This window comes from Bufo bufo, chromosome 6 (genome assembly GCF_905171765.1).
Source record: "Bufo bufo chromosome 6, aBufBuf1.1, whole genome shotgun sequence".
NCBI lineage: Eukaryota > Metazoa > Chordata > Amphibia > Anura > Bufonidae > Bufo > Bufo bufo.
The window spans coordinates 94,891,290-94,908,922 of NC_053394.1; the positions used below are offsets into that span (position 1 = coordinate 94,891,290).

Genomic DNA, 17,633 nt, shown 5'->3' on the forward strand with positions numbered 1-17,633 from the left:
ATCCGAAGTCGATTCGCTCATTCCCATCCACATTCTAAGTTTCTGTCCACTATTTTTGAATTGCCCGTTACTCCCGACCATCACTGAAAGTTGAATGTGGCTCACAACATACAAAATGTTGGAGACCTCTGGTCTACAGCGATGATGGAGATAGCTGAGAACATGCTTGGCTGTTTTCTTTAGCCCCATAGACATTTTGTCCCAAAATTCCAGTATAATGCTTTCCAGTATGACAACAAAGTTTTATTCACATGGCTATATAATAGGTTCTTTGGGTACTTTACATTTATTGCAAAAAATTGATCCGATCCCATCACGTTCCCTTTATTCCTCTAAAGGGATGTTGTCCCACTTTGCCATTAAATGTACAGTTCTTGGTTGTGTCCATCAAGCATATAAATACTGAATGAAGGGGTAGGCTGTATGTGTGACCACTGCTCCACCCAAACTCTGCTCCACCCCACACTGTAAGGAGGAACAGAGGAGAAGCATTCTGACTTTGTCCCTATTACGGTCCACAAACCACCGATCCACATAGTACAGAGACCTTCTGTTTGCAATCCGCATTTTTCTCACTCCCATCACTAGAAATGACTATGGCAATCATACAGCATATATGTCCCATACATAAAAAACATCCAAAAACTTCTACATTAATATAAATAAAAAACATAACACACGAAAGTGGAGGTAAACCAATGGCATGGCCTGTTTATTAACTCAAAAATAACCAAATAACCATAACATATTTTAGAGCCTAGTCATAAACTCAGACTCAAACCATAATAATAATAACTTCAGAGTCCATCCTATAAACAGGATGGCCTATGTAAAACCACCCAAACAGGTAATCCAATCCAGGTAGGACGAATCCAATTTTTTTCGAATCCGAATAGGTTCTCGAATCTATAGAGTCTTTTGAATCCTGTACATAAGAATTGTGTGAACGGTGTAAGAAACAAAGTGATCCAAACACTTATGGGGGAGGGGGGGGGAATCTGTGGATGGCACTGTTATGGGGGATCTCTGGATGGCACTGTTATGGGGGATCTCTGGATGGCACTGTTATGGGGGATCTCTGGATGGCACTGTTATGGGGGATCTCTGGATGGCACTGTTATGGGGGATCTCTGGATGGCACTGTTATGGGGGATCTCTGGATGGCACTGTTATGGGGGATCTCTGGATGGCACTGTTATGGGGGATCTCTGGATGGCACTGTTATGGGGGCGGGAATCTGTGGATGACACATATATAGCATCTTATGCTATGTGCCATCCACAGATCCCCCCCCCCCCCATAACAGTGTCCCTGCAGTGTGAATGACCTCCAATACAGGGGGCTGGGGGCCGGCATCTGGATTAGGAATGACAGCGGGGACCGTTGCAGTCCCTGTATTCAAATGCACCGGCCCCGCTCACTGTAATATAATCTTATGATCTAACCTGCATTATTATAATAATAATCCATCTGTATTACTTACATTACAACATTAAGTTCCGTAGCAGAGAGGAGGCAGGCTGGGAGGACGGGCGGCACGTCACTCACTACGTCACGCGCCCGTGCCGCCTGCTTCATTTATAAAGTGGGCGGCACAGGCACGTGACGTAGTGATTGACGCGCCGCCCGCCCGTCCTCCCGGCCTGCCTCCTCTCTGCTATGGAACTTTATGTTGTAATGTAAGTAATACAGATGGATTATTATATCTTAACAATGCAGGTTAGATCATAAGATTATACTACAGTGAGCGGGGCCGGTGCATTAGAATACAGGGACTGCACCAGTCCACGCTGTCATGGAATCGTCGGATTAAAATTTAGTAAATGAGGTCAGGATTCAAGTCCACGAATCCCTCGAATGCAACAAGATTCGAGGGATTCGTGGATTCGTCGTCCCACCTCTACCAAAAACCATTACCCTTTCAATAGGGGGGGGGGGGGTGGGCAGGGGCACACAGATCCAAGCTCCACAGGCTGGTGCAGACAAAAGGTAAGCCAGCCCACGGAGCCAGGACACTTGTAGCCCCACTCCTGAACCCCCCCACCAATCAGGCACCTGTTACCAGGGTCCAGGTATCTCTACCCGAAACCCTGGAACATAGGCCCAGACCTCAGCCAATCACGGCCATCACTGACCACTCTGCCCATTGACCCACTGCAAAATGGGGGGGAATTTTCCCTCCAAAACCTGTCCTAATAATAGAATCGTAATCACTGGGTAGAAAACAACCTCTGCCCAGTGAGGAAGACAAACCTTTACATGGGACAAATGCTGATATGGCCATGTGGATCCCTCCTTAATGTCCAGGATCCGGCCATTCTTGTCCACAATACAGATAAGAAAAGTACATGTTCTATGATTTGGGAAATGAACATATGGATATATATGGACAGCGGTCTTTTTTATTGCAAGCCCATAGAAATGATCGTATCCAAGTGCCAAAAATGAAGATCAGACATGGATGCAAAATACAGTCGTGTGCATGAACCCTAAGAAATGTATTTGTTACGTTAAAGAGGACCTATCAGGACTCTTGAGACGTCTATTTTAGTAAATACCATACTTTAATTCCTCATTAAATAATTCAGGAGCATCTTTTCTTAGAAATTGTTGAGCTGGTGCTCTGTTAGTCCTAGAAATTTTTTAATTGACTTAAGGATGTTACCAGATGGTGGTGTGTTCCTACATAGTCCGACACTGTTCAGTCAGTGTTAACTTGGTCAGACTGTGTAGTGATACAACCCTTTGAAAGAGGGAATGGCAACATACAGTTGTTTTCAGGAGGAATTGCAAAGAAATGGCACAACCACAGATTTTACAAGCGATACTGCAGAATTGTTAAAACTAAAACAGAGGTCAGAAGAGCTGATAGGTTCTCTTTAACCATAGTATCTGGTTATAGAAGAAACCAGGGTCTAGCTGTGACAACCTTTTAGTAACTGTTCCAAACTCATAATGGCTGGCAACGCTGGGGTACATAAGGAACCTTCTCATGAAGGAGGGTGCCTGAGCAAAACATTTTCTAGTAGGGATTGACCGATTATCGGAGTTACCGATATTATCAGCCGATATTCATGATTTTTAGAGTTATCGGTATCGGCATCTAACCTGGCCGATATGCCAATAATGCGTCCAGCACGCCATCACAGAACATGAGCGCGCTGCTGTCAGTGCGCTCATGTTCCCTCAGCAGCACAGGGGAGAAGGAGTCACTCTCTCCCTCCCCCCTGTGCCGCGCTGCCAATGAGGAGAGACGGGCGCACTGCGCCACCAATGACAATTAACGTCTAATACAAATACAGGAGGCGGTGCCCAGCCTATATGACAGGAAGCTGCGATCAGCAGAAGTTAACGCCTCAGGTCCCGCACCTGAGGGGTTAACTGCTGCTGCTGATCGCAGCTCCCTGTGAGAGGCAGGGTGCCGGCTGTGTGATTCGGTGCCGACACACCCGCCTCCTGTATTAAACGCTAATTATAATTAGTGGCGCAGTGCGCCCTCCCTAGTATTAAAAACGTTGGTGGCAGTGAGCCCCCTCCAGTATTAAAAACATTGTTGTTGAAGTGCGCCCCCCCACCCCCCAATATTAAAATAATTAGTGGCGCAGTGCGCCCCCCCAACCCCCCCACTATTAAAGTCATTGGTGGCAGTGGCCACAGGGTCCCCTACCCTCCTCTGCATTGGTGGCAGTGGCAGCTTCTGATCGGAACCCCAGCAGTGTAAGCCTGGGGCTCCGATCGGTTACCATGGCAGCCAGGATGCTACTGAAGCCAGGATGCTACTGAAGCCCTGGCTGCCATGGTAATCTCCCTGCTGCTGTGTGTACTATGCACAGGGCAGCAGGGAGAGTGTGAAGTCCTATTCACCCTTATAGATCTCTATTAGGGGGAATAGGACAAGGGATTAAAAGATCCCAGGTTCTATCACCTAAGGGGGGAAATAGTTATTAAATTTAAAAAAAGTCAATAAAAAAAATACACACCAAAATATTAAGTATAAATCACCTTCTTTCCCAATTTTACATATAAAATATATATAAACAATAAATAAATAAACATATCACATATTGCCCTGAAAAGTCCAAACTTTTAAGATAAATTTTTTTTTTCAAAAATGAAAATGCACAGAATATCGGTATAAGTTATCGGCATCGGCTCTAAAAAAAATCATTATCAGTCAATCCGTATTTTCTAGCTAGTATCCTGCAAGAGGTGTCTGCCTGTGTACTGACTTTCTGCCAATTTTCTTGGATTGTCAAGGTTCACTGTCTGTCAATCATACAGAGACTACACCAAGAGTTAGAAGACTGGTGGTTCCTCTGCAGCGTAGTCTAGATCCCTATGCAGGGGTTAAAGGGTAAAAACCAGGGGACTGTCAGGATAACACCCTTAAGTGTAGCCCAAAGTCAAATCTGTTGATTGACACAGTGGTGCCACACCCACTGTTGTAACAGAGGCAAAACATGCAGATGCTATGGGGCCCTTGGAGAGGGGCCCACCCTTTGTTACTGAGTAGCACAACCTGTGCATCATACTTCTTGTTAACTTGTAAACAGGACTGAAAGGAATTAACTCAAGGTTCTGGTAAAGGGTGTGTGTGGGGGGACATTGGGTGATCTTGATCTTTGCTAAGGTCCCCTCTATTTTACACATGCTACTGGTCATATTAAGGACACTTAGCACCCGCCCTAAGCTGCTTCCTAGGTATTGCACTGAGCCATCCAGAGTCCTACTCTGTACTGATGGTAGGCAAGCACTCCAAACAGATGTGTACGGATGGATATCTGACCTGGCAATATTCCCTTGTCAAGTCCCAAGGCTTGTTGGAAAGTCCAATCTTGACTCATAGGGGACCACTTCCGGTAGGTGGTGAGATGGTGGCGAGATATCTCTTTGTATATTAGTTTCCCATGGAGCATGGCCAATAAGTCTACATACAGGACTTGTCTCTTTAAGAAGACTGCGCACCTGCCTACACATGGTACTAGAATCTACCCTCATCTACCAGTTTATTTTTTCTTCTACACTTTACATACAGTACACAATACTTTTTGGCCACACAAACCAAGCTCCAAGCACCAACTAGAAGGTTGCTTCATTGAAGCACAATAAAGAAAAGGATGATGCTTTATATAAAATAATGTTTCTAAATAATTGTATTATATTGGAACTTATATTCTCCTTTGATTACCCGATTATAATGGTATTCTGCTTGACACTGTAACAAATCAAACTGTAAAGTACTTTCCTTAACCGTTTGAAGTGAAAAACTCTATAAAAACTATTGAAACAGAAATAGGTTTGATCGTTTGGTACATTGACGGATAGGATTAGACTCGATTTTCCCTTTTTATTTAATTTTTGAAATGCTACAGAGAGGTTGTCATCACTTTTGTTGGTTTGGGCAGCTCTGTTGGCTTACTATAGCCAACTTCCGACAAACAAGTTAAAGTGATTTAACATACAATGACTCCAGATATTTGTAATTTGTAGATGGTCACATCTTGGCAGCAATGTTATTACGTTTGCAGAAACTGATGGGGCCCAATGCTTCTATTTTAGATATGTATATTGCCTAATAGCTCTGGCATAATGTCACAAAATATTAGTAGCCCGTGCCATAGAAAACACTTGCTTATCAAATATCCCACGCAGCCGCTCATTACATAAGATTGGCACGTGTTCAGATCTAATGATTAAATTACCAGACAAGCAATTAAAAAAGGATCCAGTCGCTGGACAAACCTTCAGAGCCTTAAGTGATAAAAGAGGCCAAAAAAAGTGTGTGGATAGTGTTGGTGCAGCAACTATTTAGGAGCTTAGGAGGCAAAAATGCTGAGATTGGCAGAAAGCCAAGTGATGATGGATTATTTAAAAGGTCATCCCGGCGGCATATCAACTTTTTACACGGGCGAAAACAAGGTGATGTACTTAATGCATTACTCTTTTGCTTAAAAATCACTTTCTATACTTCCCTTTTCAGAACTCTGGAGCAGGTAAAAAAAAACACCCCACCCCCAAAACAATAAAAAAAAAAAAAAAGTCCCTGTTATGTCATTTTTGTAGTCACTCTATTCAGACTCTTCTGTATCCGTCTCAGAGAAAGTAGAAGGGTAACCAATGTGGCTGCACTTACACATGGTGATCTGCTCCCTGCTTGTACAACTGAATCACGTCATGCCTATATACTGTAATTATGCAAATTCTACATGCAACAGTCTTCAAAAAGCATTCCTCTAGTGAGGCTCTGCTGGCATTTTCGGCTTCCATTCAGCTTTCAGCAAAACTTGTGACCAAGAAACATCTCAAAAGGATTTTCACAAGTAACTGCACTTTCATAAAACTAGTGTCAAAGTGATATATCAGTGCTCTCTGTTAGCAGAAGACGGGCTTAAAGGGGGTCTCTGGGAATTAAGAAAATTAAAATACTTAAATATTAATTTATGATAAATATATTACCAAATACCTTTTATTAGTTATTATGGCTTATTTGGTTTAGGGAGCAATCATTAGGAGAAATAAAATGGCCACCATCCTATTAGTACACACAGAACCTGTCCTAATCACGCAGCAGGACAAGTTACTTCACAACACTGAGGTAAAGAGCTGCCTCATCCAGTATACAGCTGAAAAGATCTTCAGCTTAATCTCTGTAAGAATGGAGGTCATGAGGAGACATGAAGTACAGAGGGGAAGGTGTGGATAATGAGCAGCAGCTATTATATGCAGTCTCCATTACCACAGCCCATAGTCTGTCATGTCCATCCGGTCTGTACTTCATGTCTCCTCATGAACTCCATTCCTACAGAGATTCAGCTGAAGATCTAATCATCTGTATTCAGGATTATAACCCCTGACAGGTAGAGCAGAGATGGGGCAGCTCTTTAGCTCAGTGATGTCAAGTAACTTGTCCTGCTGTGTTATTAGGACAGGTTTTTTGTGTTCTAACAAGACAGCGACCATTTTGTTTCCCCTGATGATTGCTCCCTAGACAACATGAGCCATTATAAAAATGAAAGGTATTTGGTAATTTATTATAAATTAATATTTAAGTATTTTAATTTTCTTAACTCCCGGAGAACCCCTTTAAAGAAGTCTATGAGCTCGTCGTCAGCTAATCCTACCACTCCAAGGACAGCCGATAACAGCCGAAGGGGCACAGTGCTCTGCCTGCCTCAGTGATACTGCCTGCCTGAGTGAGGTGCACATCATCCAGACCTCCACCAATTACGTGTCAAATGTTTTATGCAAGTGCAGTTTCTCTTTAGAAGGATGACTCCAATATACATTTATTAATGATTTATTTATTCATTTTTCCAGTAAATATTTTTTGAAAGAACATCTGTCACCCTACTATACTGTCCTGGGCATCCTATTAGTAATACAGGTCTGCTCTTCTATTACTCTAAGTGATGTAAATCCAGTTTACTCATTATTATGAGGTCAGATGTGCAATATTTTTTATAAGTCGGAGTACCTCCCACCTCACTTTGTCAGTATCTGCATATATACACAAGTGAGGGGGTTAGCGGGTATCAGGGACATGCTGAAGAGCCATAACTATGAGTCCACTGTATTCTTCGATAACTGCTAGTAGCCAAAACAGCACAATATTAATACTATAGCAGACCTGTCCCCCTACTATGATCTCCTTAAACAGGGCAACATGCAGTAATATGGGGACAGATCCATGTTAACTGGAATCTGTCACCTCCATCCGGCCCTATAAAGTACTACATGTATAGAACATTTAACGCTGACTCCAGATAAGTAATTTGTATGCCGATACTCACCTCCATTTCCCCGCTATGGGCCCACAAACCATCCGTGGAATGCACAGAGAAGACTTCTGGGTCCTCTCTATTATTCAGAGAAAGCTTCACTACACAGTCCCCACAGACCCTCTAGACAACTGCTCAGTCCTCTTCTCCCAAAACCCGCTTCTCCACCATTACAGAAGAAAAACTCTCCACTCTACTCTCCAAATCTCATCTGACCACCTGTGCACTTGACCCAATCCCATCCCACCTCATCCCTAACCTCACCACAGTGTTTATCCCAGCCCTAACTCATGTCTTCAACCTATCGCTAAACTCTGGTGTCTTCCCCTCTGCTTTTAAACATACTACCATTACACCCATCCTCAAAAAGCCTTCACTTGACCCATCTTCCTTGTCCAGTTATCGCCCCATATCACTTCTTCTGTATGCCTCAAAGCTACTTGAACAACATGTCCATTAGGGAACTGTCCTCCCACCTCTCCTCCTGCTCCCTCGTTGACCACCTACAATCTGGCTTCCGACCCCACCACTCGACCGAGACTGCCCTTACCAAAGTCACCAATGGCCTACTGACAGCCAAAACCAAGAAACAATACTCTGTCCTCCTTCTCCTTGACCTGTCCTCTGCCTTCGATACTGTTGACCACTCCCTTCTGTTGCAAACTCTCTCATCTCTTGGCATCACTGACCTGGCCCTCTCCTGGATCACATCATACCTCACAGACCGGACATTTAGAATCTCCCACTCCCGCACCACCTCCTCGTCTCATTCTCTCTCTGTTGGTGTCCCGCAAGGCTCTGTCCTAGGACCCCTGCTCTTCTCTATCTAAACTTTTGGCCTGGGACAGCTCATAGAGTCCTATGGCTTTCAGTATCACTCCTACGCTGACAAATCTACCTAACTGGTCCAGACATCACCACCTTACTATCAAGAATCCCACAATGTCTATCTTCTATATCATCCTTCTTCGCCTCTCGCTTTCTAAAACTTAACATGGATAAGACAGAATTCATAATCTTTCCCCCATCTTGCTCAACCCCCCTAACAGACCTATCTATCATGATCAATGGCTGCACACTCTCCGAAGTCAACAAAGCCCGCTGCCTTGGAGTGACCTTAGATTCTGCCCTTTCCTTCCGACCGCACATCCAAGCCCTTTCCACCACCTGCTGCCTCCAACTCAAAAACATCTCCCGCATCTGTGCTTTCCTAAACTTTGAATCTGCGATAATGCTTGTACATGCCCTCATTATATCCCTCCTAGACTACTTCTACATTCTCCTCTGTGGCCTTCCATCTAGCACCCCTCCAATCTATCCTCAACTCTGGTGCCCGGCTAATCCACCTCTCACCCTATTACTCCTCTGCCTCTCCCCTCTGCCAATCCCTTCACTGGCTCCCCATTGCCCAACGAATTCACTTCAAAGTACTAACAAATACATACAAGGCCGTCCATAACCTGTCCCCTCCCTACATCTCTGAGCTACTTTCCCGATACACCCCCACACGCACTCTCCAATCCTCACAAGACCTCCTTCTCTCCTCTTATCGCCTCTTCCCACAAAAAACGGACGTGTGAATGGACCCTAAGGGTCCATTTACAATTTTGCGGAACGGGTGCAGACCCATTCATTTTTAATGGAGCAGGAATGTGCTGTCCGCATCCGCGGATCCACATCCGTGCTTCTGCAAAAAAAAATAGAACATGTCCTATTCTATTAGTGGCGGCGAAATGCATTACGGACGTGTGAATGGGGCCTAAAACCATAGCACATGACAATTCTGTGGTAGTGCCATCTGAGCCATTCTCGTCTTGATTACTGGAACTCATTACTAATCGGTCTTCCCTTCACTAAACTCTCCCCTCTCCATGGGATCATACATTATATTAAACCTATTTTCCTAACTTAAAACCACTAATCATTACATAACATAAAAGACACATGGACACGCAATATAAATGGATAAAATAGGCCATGGCCAACTTTATTAAAGAAGAGCTCAAACATTAATCATTTAAATTTTAAAATTCATTATAACCACTGAATTAGACCAGCCAAAAGCTCGGCCTAAATACCTGAATCAACTTGTCCGCTCGCCACTTATAGGCGAGCGACTTTACCCCTCCTTCTAATAAAGTGACCGTGACAGACCTAACAAAGGGAGGGAGGGAGGGCGGGCGGGCAGGGCAGCTGAACCTGATATGCGGCTTGGCAGACAGCCTAACGCTGGCAGCCACCGCAATTATATACCGTTTACTAAAACACCACCCCATACTTCTCCTCCAATGCCCTAACTGTTGCTGGGTCCCCTAAACTTCCTAGCCCCAGCAAGAATCCCACCATAGGATATCCCAAATAACCAATCACCTGTAACCTGCAACAACCCCAGCAACCAGGCTATTCCCGCCAAAACTGCTCGAAACCACCTAATGGGATAATCATGATCCCATGAGGATCCCTCCAAATGTGATTTTCAGGAACCCAACAATCTGTCCTGAACGCAGCAGCCAGGATCATCTACAGTATCTACCCTAAATTATAGTAAATAAAATGTCGGGTCATGAAACAACCCCCCCCCCCCCACAAAAAAAAAGGAGCAGCACGAAAAAAAAAGTTACTTTTCTATGCCAGAAAACTGCCATATAACCTTTCAGAAATTTCCCGTCTGCTGGAGGACAAATGGGGAAATCGAATCCCCCTTGGCTTTGCTATACATGTGGAGTGAAATTTCCATACTATGGCACTAACTAATATATCTTTATTTTTTGTTTTTGTTCCGCAGGTTGGGCATCCCTGATCTAGGAAATTGCCCTGAACATGAAGATAAGTTAGTGAGTACCATATACATATTGAAATAAAGTGGCCAACCCCTTTAACATACAAGTGTTAAAGGGTAAACTATGCTTTAAATTATAAAAAATAATAATAATACTACTTTCCACACCGCGGTACAATCCTGGAGATCAGCGCAAATCTAATAAATAACAATATATCTCGCATCAAGTTATTTCACATACTTTTGTTTTGTAAATAAAATGGCACTTTTTGAGCTGTTTTTCAAGGCATTTTTTTGTGCTCATTTGGCCAAAAAGCTGCGACCAGATGTGAAATTGAAGTCTGTAGTGAACTATAAAACACACTACATACAAGGGGTAGATTTATTAAGATCAGCATTTTCTCTGCCTTTTTTAATCTAAAGTAAATTAGAGCAAGATGCTCCACAGTTATTAAGAGGTACAAGCCGGCTAATACATTGCCCCATCTGTGGGGTGTTTTTGTGCCAGAAAATGAAATATATTCCTACATTCTGGTGTAATGTATATAAATCTGTATGGCTCATGGGAGGCAACACCCCCTCCACCTAAACCACATCCTGTGTAAAACGGATGTGGCTTGTGCAAAAATTTGCAAGTATTCTTTGGTAGAAAACTGATGTAATTGGACAAATAAATCCCCCCTATAGGGTTTTGGGTTTTAGGTGTTTCGGTGGCTTTTTAGGTTCTGTGGAACCCTAAGGCTGCATGGCCATTTTTCAACCATCTGTGCATCCATTTTCTGGCCATGTGTCCGTTTTTAATGGCAATTTTGCATCCATCTTTCATTGCCACGAAAAACAGATGAATTTCATAGTTTTTTTTTTTTTTTCTTATAAAGATCCCAACCCCTGCAGCGCTCTCAGTACACATAATGTTCCCGATAGTGGTCCCCATCTATAATGCCCCCCATCTGTAATAATTTCCCCTATAATGCCCCCCATCTGTAATAATGTCTCTCATTGTCAACCCCATCTGCATGTAATGTTTTGTTTTAGCAAAACAAAAATAAAAAAGTCCAAAAATAAAAAATACTCCCCTCATCCACATACAGGTGCAGAGGCAGTCACTCCACTCTTCATTAAAAAGGAACTGCCGAAGGACCTGCTTTCAACCTGATGATGTCACCACGTACTCCCAGCATGAGTGCGTAATTATGTCATCACCTTAAGTGTAGGTCCTTCGGCAGGTCCTTTTCAATGAAGAGTGGAGTAACTGCCTCTGCAGCACCTGTAAGTGGATGAGGCGAGTATTTTTTTTTAACCTCTAAATGGCCACATTGTCCTAGTGTACCCCGTCTAAGCGGCCGTTAAAAATGGTCCCATTAATTTCAATGGAGTCCATCTGGCCGTGAAACGTCAGGATCTGTTCAGGGTTTTCTCCTCCTCCGGCCAGCCCTGTCAGCATTTCAAAAATCGCGCGCCTGTGTTGATTCGGCGCAGGCGCTCTGAGATAAGGAGGCTCGCCTCCTCAGCACTCCCTCAGTGCGCCTGCGCCGATGACGCCCAAAAGAGAAGACGTCATCGGCGCAGGCGCACTGAGGGAGTGCTGAGGAGGCGAGCCTCCTTATCTCAGAGCGCCTGCGCCGAATCAACACAGGCGCGCGATTTTTGAAATGCTGACAGGGCTGGCCGGAGGAGGAGATTGAGGCTGGCCCTGTCAATCAACAGAAGGAGGGGGCGGTTTTCTGCGGCTGCTACCAGCAAGTAGACGCCCTACTTGCTGGTAGACAGGTAATTAGCATATCATAAAAGTAAGTTTTTTTCCAAATCTACTGAACGAAAATTATTAATAACATAATGTATGGCAATATGGCAGGATAGGGATTATAAGTACACACAAAAAAAAAATATGGGAGTTTAGTGGGGTGACAGAAGACCTTTAAGGACACAGCCATATCAGGCCATTTTTTGCAAATCTGTCCCTTTATGTGTGAATAACTTTAAAACGCTTTTACTTATCCAGGCCATTCTGAGATTGTTTTTTTTGTCACATACTGTACTTCATGACAGTGGTAAAATGGAGTAAAATAAAAATGCCGCGCAGCTGGTGTATCAGCTGTGAGGGAGGAGGGGCTGGGGGCCGGCATCTGCTTTTATAATGACAGCGGGGCCCGTGCAGCGACTGTATTCTACTACACGGGCCCCGCTCACTGTATAATCGTATCTGTAATAGTTAATTATGTATATACCGGTAATCGCATAATCAGCGCCTGTATTACTTACAACTACAAGCGCTCGGTAGGTAGCAGAGAGGAGGGAGGAGGCAGGCCGGGAGGACGGGTGCTGGCAGCGTGAGTCACTACGTCACGTGCCTGCGCCGCCCACTTTAAGTAATACAGGCGCTGATTATGCGATTACCGGTATATACATAATTAACTATTACAGATACGATTATACAGTGAGCGGGGCCGTGTAGTAGAATACAGTCACTGCACGGGCCCCGCTGTCATTATAAAAGCAGATGCGACCCCCACCCCCTGTATTGAGGGTCATTCACTACAGGGACACTGTTCTGGAGGGGATCTGTGGATGACACATAGCATAAGATGCTATATATGTGTCATACAAAGATCCCCATAACAGTGCCATCCAGAGACCCCAATAAGAGCCACCCACAGATCCCCCATAACAGTGCGTCACCCACAGATCCCCCATAACAGTGCGTCACCCACAGATCCCCCATAACAGTGCGTCACCCACAGATCCCCCATAACAGTGCGCCATCCACAGACCACAATTAGTTCAAAACCCACCAAAAGCACACCTATTGGTTCAAAATATTTTTTTTCTTATTTTCCTCCTCAAAAACCTAGGTGCGTCTTATTGGGCAGACTAGATGGGCCAAATGGTTCTTATCTGCCGACACATTCTATGTTTCTATGTCTTATAGGGCGAAAAATACGGTAGCTGTTTTGGCACCGTTTTTATTTTTAGTTATTTACAACATTCATCTGACAGGTTAGATCATGTGGTATTTTTATAGAGCAGGTTGTCACGGACGCGACAATACCAAATATGACAACTTTTTTTTGGTTATTTGTTTCAGTTTTACATAACAAAGCATTTTAAAAAAAATTATAAATGATTCTTTAGCGTCTCCACATTCTTAAAGCCATAGCTTTATTTTTTTTTTGGGCGACTGTCTTGTGCAGGGGGCTCATTTTTTTGGGATGAGATGACGGTGCGTATGACTTTTTGATCGCTTGCTATTACACTTTTTGTGATGTAAGGTAACAAAAATGGCTTTTTTTTTTTACACCGTTTTTATTTTAGTTTTTTATGGTATTTTACCCCCACATAATATTTATCGGACAGGGTGGATCATGTGATATATTTATAGAGCCGGTCATTACGGACGCAGCGATACCCAATATGTGTGTTTTTTATTTTTCTATTTTTTATTATAAAATAAGGGGAAAGGGCGTTTTTATTTTTATTTTTTTACTTTATTAAAAACTTTTTTTTTCTTTACTTTATTTCTGATGTTCACTTTTGGGGGTCTGATCCTCTCTGCAATGCATTACAATACATTTGTATTGTAATGCATTGCCTGTTCGTGTACTACAGTGAGTAGTACACAAACAGGTTGCCTAGGAGACCCAGCCTGAGGCTGGATCTCCTCGGCTCCTGTAGAAGGCAGGTCACGATGCAGGGCAAGGCATTGGGTAGCCTCTGCACGGCATCGGGCTGCCGTCTGAGACATCGCCACAGCAGCGCAGGGACTCGATGCGCTCCCTCAAACACAGACCCCGTCTATGCCGCGGTAGCCGATACGGGGGGGGGGGTCACAGGACCCTCCTCGGCATTGACCCAAGGTGCCTGCTCAATGATTTGAGCAGGCACCTTGTTCCGATCACCGCCCACCGGCGGTGATCGGAAATACACAGGGCGTACAGGTACGCCCTGTGTCCTTAAGAGGTTAAGTGTGAGCTGTCACCGCTCCCGATATGTCTGTTTTAGTTACTACTTGTATCCCCCATGTGATAATGTAACACCCAAGAGTGGCATTACCACTTCTGCACCTCGCTACTATCTCCTATGGTTAACCTAATGTCATCCTGTGTATTTATTTCCAAGTCCTTCACAATGTGTATTTCCTATTTTGCAACTGTTATGTTCAAATGTAATAGGCCTGGTTCACCAGCAGGTGGCAGCATAAATGGCAGAGCTACAGGTACAGAGAAGCTATCCCTTCCATTCTAACACCCCCTTCTGTGGTGTGGTGGGCGTGTCCCACTTGCTGCAGGAAGGTTGGAGACTAGTTAGAGTCAGTCTAGTTTACCCCCTGCTAGGGAAAGGAAGCAAGGGCTGGGCACGTCGCCATTTGATGTGCCCACGCCAAGCCTTGCCCAAGCCAGCTAGAGCACCTTCAGCTCTTCTGGATGGGGAGGTCACAGCTTTAAGCCTCAGAAGCCAGGAGTAAAGTTTTCCCTGGACAAATCTGGAGTCAGGCTACAGAAAGAAGTTGCAGCCTACAGCAAAAGCAAAGTTATTCAGCCAGCCTATTAGCACAGCAGAGCCAGAGAGCAACGGATGTAGCAGGGAGGAGTTTGCCTGCCACCGTTAATGCTAATGCCTGCTGGAACCAAAACAAAGTCTGTAAATCGTTTGGAGAAACGTTCATTGAGAGTAAAGCTGTTATTGAACTTCATCACAAGGACTTGACTTTCTTTATTCCATCACCCCCCCCCCCCCTTTTGATTGTTTTGGAGCCATTGCCTCGGGTCCAACATATCCAGGTTGGAGCACCATGACACGTGCACCAATATTAAGGTACATTTAGGCTACCCTACACCACTCTGGCATTCCTACACCTGGGTACCATCCACAGTATCACTAAAAGGGGCCCTTGTTGCTTCATTGCAACTGGCGTCATGAAAACAAGTACTTTTTCCTCTTAAAGGGGGAGGCTCCCGCTGCAATAACAGCTCTGGAGCATCGATTCTTATGATGCTATGCTTTGCCATTCCTTATAGAAGTTAAGAATGGATTGACAGCTGTCTGTAGTCAAGGTCCAGCTGAGTGTTATCAGTTGGGGGTCTGACACTAGCAGCACTGATTAGATAGTGTCAGACATGCCTCCGACTGGTAACACCCATCTGGACCTTTATTGCAGACTGCTAACAATTTATCCATAACTTCTAGCAGGAATAATAAAGGAATGGCACATCACAGAGCCATAAGACTAGGGAAGAAGGGGAAGGCAAGTAGATAGATTCACAAGAATAAATGCTCTACAACTGTTACTAAATGCACCGACATGTCAGGAGAGACGACAGGTCCCCTTTAAGACATGGACGCGGGCCTTCAAAGCGAAGACACTCATCATGTCCCTTGTAATACACAAAATAGTGCTTTTAGGTGCAGACCTTCATACGGACAAGGACTCACATACCGTGCATAACATTTCATCTATATTATATCATTTCTGATAGCACAATGGGGGTCATTTATCAAAGACTGGCGGAAGGTGCAAATCATTTATGGCGAGATGCAAAAAGGGGGTTGGTGACTTTATTTTTACACCAAACTGTCAGTAAATGCCCTCCAGTGTCAGCACTGTCTCCATGACAAAGGTAGAAATGTCTATGCAAAATAAAGAAATAAATAAATAAAACACACAACATTATAAAAAGCAGCTCTCTCTCTCTCTCTGTGTGTGTCTCTCTCTCTGTCTGTCTCTCTCTCCCTCCATTTGCAGGTCTCTCACACTCCCCACGTACATTGCCCATTCCATGAAGGTCTAGCCACCAGTATGCGGAGACTATACGGACAGCCCGGCCTCGTCCATCACCTTCTACATCGCGGAGCTCGTTCACACAAGAAACCGCCTGTCATTTTTTTTGCTTTCTGTCACATCTAAAGGCAGCAGCATGCGTGGGTGGAGGGAAAAACCGGCAGTCTGATCTATTAAAGTTTGCGGTCTCTGCAATGGTTAACCCACTTCACGCCGGCTCCCCGTGAAGAAATGCACACCTTCTAAAATCTATAGGGGGGGGTAGTGGCATTACACAAAAGCCGGGTCCTGCCGGCTCCCCCCGCCGCCCCGCACATCAGCGCGTCCGGATTAATAGATTCAACGCAGGCAAAACCATCTGAAGGGTTGCAAAACGCTCGGCCATTGCATGCACAGGGGGGGGTCTATGCACCCAATGGCAGGGTCTACCCAGGCGGAATCCCAATCTGAGATAGGCAGCAGGAAGCACAAAGGGCTGGCCGCACAGCGCCGAGTACAGCGCTTACTGCTGCTATTATGGGGAGATGAAGCGTTCACTTACTCGGTTACAGCTGTGCTGCTGAAGGAGTTATCCTGGAGGCTGAAACAGAAGCAAGAAAACATCAGACTACAGAGCGGGGCTCACGGGCTCACAGAATCCTGGCCAGCAGCTGGTACACAAACATGGCATTGCCTCTGTTAGCTCTACATGCACATACCTCGGGCTGCTCTGCACATGCGCACTAGCTCTAACCACTGGGACTGGCCCTGCTGCAACACAGCACAGCAGAGCCGGGAGCCACCGCCGCTTTGTCTGGTGCACGGTGTGTGTACAGATATATATATACACACATACACACCCAATGTAATATACTATATATATATATATATATATATATATATATATATATATATATATATATATATATACATACACACACAATGTAATATACTATATATATATATATATATATACACACCCAATGTAATATACTATATATATATATATATATATATATATATATACACACCCCCAATGTAATATATATATATATACACACACACACACAATGTAATATACTATATATATATCTGTACACCCCCCCAATGTAATATACTATATATATATATATATATATATATATATATGTACACACACCCAATGTAATATATATATGTACACACACACCCAATGTAATATACTATATATATATATATATATATATATATACACACCCCCAATGTAATATATATATATATATATACACACACACACACCCAATGTAATATACTATATATATATCTGTACACCCCCCCAATG

The 17,633-nt window shown here is 44.0% G+C and overlaps 1 protein-coding gene across 4 annotated transcripts in view; it reads right to left on the reverse strand.

Moving 5' to 3' along the window:
* Nucleotides 1-17,015, reverse strand: part of FAM13C (family with sequence similarity 13 member C) — a 187,337-nt gene extending 170,322 nt beyond the window's left edge. For all 4 annotated transcript variants that reach the window (XM_040438223.1, XM_040438222.1, XM_040438224.1 and 1 more), the window contains exon 1: nucleotides 16,875-17,015. In XM_040438223.1, coding sequence (XP_040294157.1) covers nucleotides 16,875-16,936 — 62 coding nt within the window. In that variant the 5' untranslated portion in view covers nucleotides 16,937-17,015. The remainder of the gene's footprint in view (nucleotides 1-16,874) is intronic.
* Between the last annotated feature and the right edge of the window lie 618 nt (nucleotides 17,016-17,633).